This window comes from Dermacentor variabilis, chromosome 5 (assembly GCF_050947875.1).
Source record: "Dermacentor variabilis isolate Ectoservices chromosome 5, ASM5094787v1, whole genome shotgun sequence".
Classification (NCBI taxonomy): Eukaryota; Metazoa; Arthropoda; class Arachnida; order Ixodida; family Ixodidae; genus Dermacentor; species Dermacentor variabilis.
Genome location: NC_134572.1, coordinates 90,331,946 through 90,343,118, shown reverse-complemented (window position 1 = coordinate 90,343,118; position 11,173 = coordinate 90,331,946). Strand labels below are relative to the sequence as shown.

General features: G+C 44.9%; 1 protein-coding gene across 1 annotated transcript in view; it reads right to left on the bottom strand.

The window, feature by feature from the left end:
- Positions 1-972: 972 nt before the first annotated feature.
- Positions 973-11,173, bottom strand: part of LOC142581924 (uncharacterized) — a 33,800-nt gene continuing 23,599 nt past the window's right edge. The window contains exons 2-5 of the mRNA XM_075691365.1: positions 9,005-9,382; positions 8,111-8,437; positions 1,853-1,962; positions 973-1,368 (exon numbers count right to left, since the gene is read on the bottom strand). Coding sequence (XP_075547480.1) covers positions 1,877-1,962; positions 8,111-8,437; positions 9,005-9,382 — 791 coding nt within the window. The 3' untranslated portion in view covers positions 973-1,368; positions 1,853-1,876. The remainder of the gene's footprint in view (positions 1,369-1,852; positions 1,963-8,110; positions 8,438-9,004; positions 9,383-11,173) is intronic.

Sequence of the window (11,173 nt, the reverse complement as noted above, 5' to 3'; positions counted from 1 at the left end):
CATAGATGTAGGAGCCCTTGAGGTGACATTCCTGTCGAGCAAGAATCTCTATTTCCATCACTTCGCCGTCGCAGCTGACAAGAGCAATCGGGCAACATGGTGATAACTCGAACGGAGACTTCCCAGGTTTCAGATTTGGCATCAAACGGCTCGATTTCCTTTGTAGTACTTGAGCAACTCACCACATGCGTCACGTACGTCCAAGGTGCACCGAGCTGCGTGCGTAACGCCATCTGGCCCCCTGTGACGAAGAACGTCTGCAGGTCGCCAACGCAGCGTCGAGCTGCTCGAGTGCAAATGGCACGTTCATTTCTAGTACATAGCCTCAGGGACGTCACTCAGTGGCGCGTCGCCACTGGTGCCTATGGCTCCAACAACTAGCGCGCAGAACATTTCAGCCGCTTCAAGCTACGAGCGGCCTTGGTGGAGGGCAAGAACAGCGAAGGGCTTCCATACCCCAGTGCAGGGTAGCTCACCGGAGGCTCGCCTGGTTGACTTTCTGCGTTGCCTCTCATTGGTTTTCTTTCTCTCTCACTGTAGTCAGGTGAGTGACTCTGAAGGGCAATACTTACAAACCACTAACCCAGTACTTCGCGAAATGCATACTTTCCTAGCCTTGTGAGATATTATAAAGCTACGTTTTCAGACTTTATTGCTGGTGTTACTCAAACTTTCATGCCTCTTTCGATGTTTCAGACTTACAGTGGCGATAGTAAAATAATAGCTTCCGCCAGCTATCCTATGCGGAGTTGTCTTTGCTACGGAAAACAACTCTAACGGCTACAATTCAGACATGTTAGTAGTGCTCCCTTCTTTGTGTAGTCCTGCACTGTTCTTTCTTTTCAACTAACGCGCCACTTGTTTCGTGCTATAAAAAACATGTTTCGACTCCACCGAACTTTTTTCGCCACCATTTAGGACCAAAATGATCCAAATAAAAAGCAAATCATTCATAAATATGATACTTTTATTTTCACCTGTGCATACCTTTCTTTCTCATTTTAACAAGGCGCTATCTTATTTACACATCCGGCATGGTCATACTCTAAACTTATATCCTCCGAAACCTTTCGTAGAAGTAAAACAGGAGAAATTAAGCAGAAATAACAGGGAATCCTTGGTGCACGTTCATTCAATGGAACCACTTCTGTCTTCAGCCTTTTTCCTGCAACGTTATTGGCTGTGGTCTCGCTTAGCAGTTGATGGTGCAGGGCGAGGTCCCCCTAAAGTTGTATAGGCTCCCAGAGAACGTTCCACTACCGATTGGTTTTGATGCGGTAGGAGTATACGACGTCTCTCTTCTTTTATTCCGGGCTTGGACTTTTCCCGGACAAAGTTGACTTGGTCTCGAAAGCAGATCACCAGAAGCTGCAAAATGTGAATATAAATTGCATATTGTATCTTTCATAAAGGTGTTTTGGCCGAAATACAAAAAAAAACAGGCCCGTTAGAAAGCTGCCACGTTAAATGCAATCACGATCGTGCGGAAGAATGCTTCCTATGAACCGTAATAACTAGTACAACTGGATGTGGCTGCGAGTCTTGCGCGTTAGACCACTCGGCCATCCCGGCACAGTGTGAATCTGGCTGTGTATTGCGAAACAGTCCCCAGGCAGGAAACCTTCTTGAATCCCGCTATGGTATTCGGTTGCACATGTAAATCGCAAAAAGAGAAGGGCAACTCCGCACTCGCATATCATATTTATCAGAGCTTAGCGTGGGTTTGCAAGTATGTGACGTGTCCAGAATAAAACTTATCCGCTCGTGGGAACTTCGTTATTCATTTCCCACTATCCGTATTTACCAGTATATAAGAGTGCTTACCACAGGTTACCCACTATGACTTACTTACCTCGTAGGCGGACCCTTGTTGACTTTATCGTGAGGCCCAGATCAGTGCAAACATAGCCAGTGCGAGACACCAACTCATCTCCCGGCAGGTTGCGCTGTCCATGTAGTATTCTGTGAGAAGAAAGAAATAAGATGCGTGCAAGAAGACTTTCAAAGTTCAAAGACTTATCGATGTTCCTATTAGAGAAACACTGCGCTTCATAAGAAGTAAATTGGCGCCTTCCAAAAAAAAAAGCCTTTCAAGAAATGTGCACTAACCCTACGTACGATAGAGAAATTTTATTCAAAAAATTCAACAAAAATCCATTTGTTTTCATTTCTCATAGTAACTAGCAAATCGAGAGTGTCGTTTTGGGCTTACTGATGACCGCCTCCTTGAGGCGAAAGGGCATTGTACTGATATGGTTTGGAGATCTGAGAGAAGGAAATGCAAATTTTGTTTTTCCCAATAGAAGGTAGAAATTTCTGCACACGACGAGCCTTACGCTGGTGCAGATCACAACAAATACAGGAACACTTCCGATAGTGAGCGTGTTTTCGTGACAAATAGCGCGATGAAGTATTGCATGCTATCTAAACGTTAAATAGGAAGTTGACTAATGAAAACTATACTTGGGCAAATAATAACCCTTGTGAATTTGGCCTTCAATTTATATTAGGATCAGTGTTTCTGGATGCCAAGGAGTGATACTGTTCGGAACAGATTGATCAGGTGGCAGTTTCTTTCACTTTTTAAGGCCTAGTAAAGCTACATCAACGCATCCTAAATGAGGAAAGAAACGGAACGAAAGAGTAAAGCAAGGAAAGACCGAAAGGATAAAGGAAAAATTATCCTTACAAATTGCGACGAAAAAATCATTGCTAAGTGCCAGCGTTCTCAATAAATGAGAAGGAATATTGATTGATAAGCAGTGCGCTTCTATGAACCTGACTAACACTTTTGCTTAAACTTTCCTTCGCCATGTTGATGACGGGTATAGCCAGCCTCATAAAACATAACAAAGCAGCCATAAAAACTAATTCCTGCGCAACAGTAGGTCCACGCAGCCCAAAATCGATACTATCTGGCATCAAAAGCTCATCCGGCTGTCGCAGCCATTAGGACATCACCAATCACTCGGGATAATTAATGAATCGGAGCAGATACATTGGAGCAAAACAAAATCGTTGAGATTTTGGTAGCGGGTGAAAATAAAAGATAACGCAGAAAAAAGAAAATGCTGTTTTCAGTGGCACCGCTGAAAGCCATTCGGTTGTTTGTCCTTTGTTTTGTGCTGGCGTCAGTTCATCCATAATTCACGAGCAGAAATTACTTCCTGCCTTCGCGCGTTCTTCTACGGTAGGGCACTAAAAATACCGGGTCCGTACCAAGGGGTACCACGTAAACGAGAACAGCTATACACCGGCGATCGTTTGCCGTAGGGCCCAGGGTGCCACTTACGGCTCACACACTCTTCGCCTCCGCCATTATGCGTGATGCGCTGAAAAGCCATTCCGCCGGAAACCTGAAGCCATATAGTCCCTTCAGCCTCGGTGCTAAATGTGCTGCCAGTATCGTTCGGTTCGTCTTTACTGGGAACCAAATTTCCACAAGTTCCACTGAGCGCGCTACGCTTTGACCTATAAATTTGCCTCGAAAGCGGCGCATAATTCAGAAGGCCGCTACGGAATTGATGCAACATAGAAGTGGCGCTCACTTCCCAATAGATCACTTTGGGCTGTTCCTCATCTGCACACAAATGCGCATTAAACATCGCTGGTTTGGAAGAAATAAATAAATAGCGCGACAGGAACCTTTCGATTTACTGGAGCGTCTGCGGTCTACTCAAGCATCTGCAAAGGGCATTGAAATATTGCATATCTCGCATTTAGGCAACCCATCGTGTCTTGACCAAGGATGTAGATTTGTTAAGGTTATTTCAATGCCTGGCATAAGAACCTTGCTGGTGAGATTGCCATCCTCATTAGATATCAGGACATCGGTAATGCTCCCCACGTATTTCGTGTCAAGCGGAATAAATAAAGAACGCGATGCTCTAGCAAAATCAACAAGTAATTAATGAAATGAAGGCCTGTGAAAGAACCTATTATTTTATAAATGAGGAAATAAAGTCGTAGATCAAAGAATCACGAACCAAAATGAAACATAACTTGCTTTAGTAATTCGAAACTTCTGAACAATTTGCTCACATCTTCTTTACTATTAGCACAGAAAAACACCAGGTAAAGAACTTTATCCCATCTATTATGTCGCAAAAGAACAAGGCGCACACTCATCGTAATCTTCGTTGTTGTTGTTGGTTGTTGGTAGTGTTGTTATGGCTACAAATGCCTTCGCTAGCATCGTTCGTATCATAGCACAAAAAAGGGCGTCCTCCTTGTCTGGTGACAAATTTTCTTGCCTAAGTGAAAACGATTCTTAGTGACTATAACGCAAAAATTGGTTCCACATTTCTTATAAGCACAGCTTCTAAACGAGGTAACATGGCCTTGGAAGAAAAAACAGGTGAATGTAGTGAGCAATCTGTTTATCTTGTTCAGGTAGCCACAAGGAAGTGAATAGTTGTGGTTCATTAAAATTGAGCTTTGGAGAAGTTATCGCTTTAATAATCTCTGTTGTCTCACCCGTGAAACATTTAGCAGTATTTTTAAACAGCAACGTTAGTATCATTGGTGGCATCGTTAAATGCATTGCGTTTCGCATCCTTTCTACGTGATTTCGCATTTTATAATCGTTAAATTGGTCATCGTACTCGACAGTTCCATCGGGGAACCTTTGTCATCTAAATCCCAAAAATAGTATTTACCAGACGGTTGATTCTGCCCCGCAGAATAATACCCTAAATGTTTAAACAAATACAAGCGATGACTACAAAACAGAAATTTGACAATTTCGAAAAAATTTGCACTCGAAAAATAAAGCGCCATGTTAGCCTAAAAAATAAATAATCGTTGACTGTTCTACGAAAACTTAAAGCTTGGAATTGTTCAATCTTGAATGAATGAAACTTCCCGGGGGGATCTCGTCACCAAAGTTTCCAGCACCGCAATTGTGACCAGACATCATCTGCTTATGGTTGCAATTTGCGTACCTCTGGGCAATACCATATTCATAAAACGAAAATTCTCCATTTACCAGGAGGCCAGAGGTGCATGTTTGCAGAGGCGTTCCACATTAAGCGAATACCATCAAAGCAGGTAAACTGGTTGCACACAGTCAGAAACAAAGCGCCGCCAATGCGTCATCGGTACCACGAATTCTCACAGGGAGTACATTGTAATAACGCTCGCTTCTGAATAACGAGCAGATTTTTATTCCAGCAAAACGATGTGCTGCGTTCTATTGGCAAGGCATGCCAGAATACCAGTGGTCTGAACGACGCCGATTAAGGTTCAAAATAGCGGAGCACCGCAACGCGTTCCCATCATTTGTTAGCGCCAGGTTGTTTTTCTAGCGCTTTTCACAATTCTTTTGCTTGGTTTGTGCCTTTTTCAGCAGGCCAGCAGGACGATTGTGGCTTGAGCTGAGAGGGCCTAGAGAGCCCGCCATGTGCGACGCACGCCCGTTGCCACCTACGGCTCCCTGAGGGCCCAATTGCTGAATCTCTTAGCAATTAGTGGCGCTGAGAACAGCATGTCTCCGCCACGAGGACGTAAATCGCAAATCACATTGCGCAGCCCGCGCTGCTCTCTTTGTGTGTGCAACGGTTTCGCTTGAAACAAACTTGCTGTCATTTTCGTCTCTCTCTCACCATAGCTCCCTCTTCTTTCTTCTCAACCCGTTCCTCTTCAGCGTCAGTAATGGTCTTTTCGGTTCCTAAACCCTTTCGAAATTGGAAAAGAAACAGAACACTTCCGCTTATTTCGAAACCCTTCGCTCCAACCACGTCCAGCCCTGTTTATTGCTCATTCGCTTCATTTATAATATACGTCTTTCCTATCTGTTTATTTTCTTTCCGTACAGTGCCATGTTCTGGAAACAGTTCTGGGCTTTCAAGCTTCATTTGCTCTTGGTGTTTCCCTTTCTTTCTGGGCCGCAAGGAATGTGCAGACACGGACTGCACCGTGCACGACAGCGCTCATGAATCTTCGTGTTAATCGCGTTTGCCGCCGCCACTCCTACGTTCCTCTCGAAAGCCGCCCGTGTGTGTGTACATGGCGTACGAGGCGGCGCATAATTATACGTCTTCTCCCCTTTGTCTGTGCGTACCTGTACATGCAAACAGAGGCCCTACACAGTTCAGCTGCCACGTCGCGAAGGCCCCATCTGGAACTTTCGGTGCCCTTGAACGCGGTAACGCACAAGGCCTGAGCGTGGCGAGGTGTGTACGGCGTTGCGAGAGTGCTTAATGCGGGCGGCTTGTAATTGATTGAGCCGGTTCAAAAGAGCTATATCGCAAAAAGGCCCTGCTCCTGAGCGCCCCAAATCACTCCGCTCAACTCTCGGCCGCTTGCGATGCCCGACCCCATGCCTCCTCTTCTTTTCAACCGCTCTTGTCTCCGGCGATCAAGCAAGCGAACCTGGGGAAAGAGAGGAGCGGGACGTGGCGTGGCAGTCTTCTGCCTACGCCCTTGAGGTGCAGGTGTTGTTTCGCACTAGCATGGCTTCGCTATGGGCGAAGCAGCTTGGGGATGTGTTCGAGGCTGCGTTAATGAAGAATCGTGCCTGCCCATCGGAGAAGTATTTCCAAGCTCATTATGCAGAAGCACAATTCTGCAAGTGCTCTTTCTATTCATTATGGCGTGCAAGGGCAGTAGCCACAAGACTCTCGGTGCAGTTGCGTGTTCTACTTGGAGCACGCAACATTTTTCTAACAATCATGTGCTCCTGATGCGCGAGCAAGGATGATGTAGCCCTAAAATAACTTAGCTTGTTATTGCACGTTGTAGTCGCTGTAAAAGCGAGTCTGATAAAATTAATTTCCATGATTTTTTATATCTTAAGAGATATCAAGAAGAACACAATAAATTGTGGAATTTTTACGTAGCAGAATTATGATCTGATTATGAGGCACGCTCAAATGCTAAGACCACCGTCTGCCATACATTGGGTTCATGTTAGAGATACCCGGGCGGCAAAATTCAATGCGGTCCCCTCTGCCCCCTCCCCGCCTCAGGCGTACGTACGTAAAGAAAAGATATTAAAAGTGGTTGCATTATCGCGCCTCTTAGTACATGAAACTGGCCAATACGAAGAAATTTTCACCGCAAATCACGTTCCATCGTTACGGGTCCCTGGCTGTTGCTATAAACAAGCATAAGAGTAAACTAAGAGTATTGCACGAGTGCGAATAACAAGTGGCAGGCGCTAAGTAATTTGCTGCTTTGGTTTTGGTAAATTGCCAATAGCCCAATAAATCTTCTAAGTGTTGGGTGCGTAGTATTTTAGAGCCCACAGATCATCGCAATTGCTCGTATACTACGCACATGAATTTTCGCATTCCCAAATTATATATCAAGTTCACAACCTATTAGAGCAGTTGAGCACTCTCACTCAGTTATACTCAATCTAGTGATACGTGTTTGAAAAAAACATCAACTTTCCGTCTAGCACAAGCTTTTCCTTAGAGCTTACTTTTTAAGGGACTATGGCAGAAAGTGTCTAGGGCTGTAGTCTAAGAAGCTGCACAGGGTGTCCTGTCTCGCTCACACACGTTCTTAACAAGATGTAGAGTACACCCACTGTAGTGAAACACAGTTGCTAACTGCATAAATAAGACCAGTTTTGTAACCTGGAAGCATTTACCTTCTTTTCCATTTACCATTTACATTCTGTACCATTTTTCTTATCTTGCTCGAGTCGCACTAGTGTCCACAGCGGGTTTGCTTGTGAAAGAGTTCTGCATTTATGACAAGGTTCTTCAATCATACCGATGCAACGATTCCCCTACAAATTGCGGGCATCCTCCGCGTCTACCTCATTTCGCGTCAATGTGGCGCCTCTATAGTTGGTTGTGTTATCGGTAGGTGGTACGACAATAAACATATTGCACACTTTTCCCCTGTCATGTGTCCCGCATTATAAAATATGGGTGACTACGAGGAGTTTCGCAGCTGCCATGATTGAACAGCTGTACAGGTTTGAATTGCACCAGACATCAGTTCCGGACCACTGTGTCATCTTATGAGGCTAAACCGAAATTCAGGCTGTCCCGCATAATCTGAAACCTTAACGACTCTGGTAGGAACCCTCTTTTAATTGTAAACATGAATAAAACGTCAACTTAGACCACACATGAGAGCGACGATTATGGCTCACCTGGATAGAACTCGATCAGTCGCTGTTTCTTGAAGTCCGTGCCCGGTATGGAGAGTAGGCACACGAACAAGTGCCGACCCGAGCGCGAGAACTGTTCGTCCGGCACTTGGCTGGAGACGCGAGTGACGTAGGATCCATCCTGCTGGGGCGTCACCCTCTGCGTTGGGGCGAGGGCATGACGCCGTGGTGGGGAAGCAGAAGATCCTTCGTCTAGCTGGTACAGCGACAGCGTGGGCAAAGGAAATGCGCCGGTCGCCTCGCAGACGAAGGTGGTCGCCGATTCTTCGGCGGTTCTTGAGAAGTTGAACACGAAGTGCTTTGGACGTGCTGCAGCGGAATGTATGAAAAACCTATAGTCGTACAGTCTGCGTCAGGAATCTACGGAAAACGCTACTTCTTTAGCCAAGGAAAGCAGCCTACATTTAACATTATAGGCCTGTACTCGCTCATGCGGCCAACATAGTCATGTATTGTTTTACGGGCACCAAGCTAGAACTGTACGGTGATTCAGCTATTTTGTACAATCAGTATGTAACAAACTTCTCAAGAGTAATGAAATAAATCCTCTCAACAATTTGCTATTCCTTTTGCTGTATGCTTATTAACGAGAAAGAAACTCCACAGAGGGCATTTCTTTCTATCTTAGCGAGCACCAAGCATTTGCGACAAAAAAAAATGTTTGAGTGAGGCCATCAACTAGTCGGAACTCACATCTTCTACCTCATATTGAACAGGTTGGTGCGCTTTGTCATGCACTCAAACTAATATAGCTATTTTGTCTTCAGAGCTTACTTCGTCTTGGGCAGGTTTGAATAACATACGCATACAAATTTCTTGCATGCGACAGTGAAAAACAGTGAGTTATCTAGCTTAAAAATAACGCGCAGTGCTCACCATAGACGGTCATCAGTTGCGACTTTTGGTCCTGGCTATTGTGCGAGGTCACGTGACACGAGTACCTGCCGCTCAGCTCGGTGGTCGGTCGCAACAGATTGAGAGCACGGAACTTTGTGAAGTGGTTTGCGGTGACCGTGAAGTCGGTGTTCAGGCGCCCCTTCAGCCTCTGAGAGACGTGGCGTGTCTCCAGCTCGGGTATCCACTGGTAGATGGGCTTTGGGTCGTCGTTAAGGAACCACTTGACCACCAGCTGTGAGTCGTCGCGCTCAGTGTACGCGTACTCGCAGTCCAACAACACTGAGTCCTCGGTGCCGTTCTCGACCCACGTGGGCACAGATAACCGCACGATCTGCACACCACACGCCGACTGGATTGCTGCAAACAGAAATTTAGGCCATCTCGATTACACTCACCAAACTAGTTTTTTTTTCTTAAAAAATTGTCGAGTAAGACAATCGTTGTGACAGTACGTTGCGGAAGAACACTGTGTTATCACCGTCGCTAACGCCGAATGGTCGCACCGATGAAAACGAAAGAAAGAAAGCTGATGAACCAAAGGGTTATCGAAAGATTTTGTGTAGTAGTATCGAAAAATGATTTTTATGTATACCAAGCCCAGCGCCTCCCTTGGTGTACCTTTCTTTAGCGAGTGACAATCACATGATGGAGGGAACAGAGTGAAATATATGGTTAGTTCCGATGCTTCCGACATTCGCGCCTGGACTCATGAAAGGAGGCACAAGTGAGCGGTCATATATGAATTCTTGCAGCATCCCTTGTGGGTGTGGTTTATGAACATCTTCTCTACATGAAATTCGATTTGCACATTCCAGATAATACTTAGTTACAAAACTCTCCTTATTTGAAATGTTATATTTTGCTGCAGTGGCAGTTTCACAAATTATCCTCCGTAATGGCAGTTACTTTATCTAACGCTATTTAATAGAAAGAGCGGAGATTAGCTGCTCAGCAAGACTAATGACGGTCAAGTTAGCCTGTAGCTTGAGCACTATATAAAAATCAAATTAGAGGGTTTAAGTGTCAAAACCACGATCTGGCTTCAAGGCACGCTGTAACGGGAGACTGCGGATTGAGTTCGACCACCTGGGGTTTTTTACCGTGCACCTAAATCTAAGTACACGGGTGTTTTCGCATGTTCCCATCGAAATGCGGCCCTCGTGGCCTGTATTTGATCCCGAGGCAGTAGCGCAACACCTGAGCCACTACGCAACCACGACGGGTGCACTATATATAGATTCGACTTATAACGGCTGTTACAAGGTAGATATCTTTTTTTAATCATGCGTCGGTGCTATACCTTACATTGCTTTCTACGAACGCTCCTTCAGAGCGCGCCTGAGTGTCTATTTTGTTTCTGGAGAAAGCGTTTGAGATAGATATAATCTTTTTATTGCATAGCAGAAAGAATAAAAGAAGAAACACAAGCAATTATAGCGTGCTCATTGACACGTTTCATGTTCAATCCACTTTAAATACGTTAAAAAGCACAGGTAGCACCGTCAAGTATACAGACAATTCTCCGTCGCTTTAGAATTGCTCATGATAGATAGTGATTGGGAATGGAAGTTGTAAACATTGTTGTCCCTATGAGCAGCGCTTTATAGATGTTGAGGTTGAAATAAAGATATGTGTAGAAGCAAATAAACATGTCACATATTGTACTCACAGCTTCACTTGAAGCTACCAAGAACGCATATTTATTGAGATTTGTCTCTTCCTGGGTTATCTGATCCAATAATATATAACTGCTTAAGCCTTTTACGTCATTGGAAGAATTGCACAGTACTACACTATCGCTAGCTTTAATGTACGTGCACGTCTGATAGCACTGTTGCTTACAGTTCGAGGCACAGAGTGAACGCTCACTCATTCAAATAAAGGGCGGAGTGCTTTCTTTTCTCACAGGCTCTTCCGATTAATGTGCGAAGTCAACGGTTTTTGAATATGAAAGCAAAACAGAAAGACTCAGCCGCGCTCGCATTTATGTGGAATAAGTACAGGCAAGCAAAGTGAAGCACCCAGGACACGTCCAAGCATGAGTGACCCCATACTCAGAGCTGTCCACGAGCAAACACGGTTGAAACAGTGACATACACATCAGTAAAATAAAAAAGGCGACATATGCTTCCCTTTTCGCGCACAGAT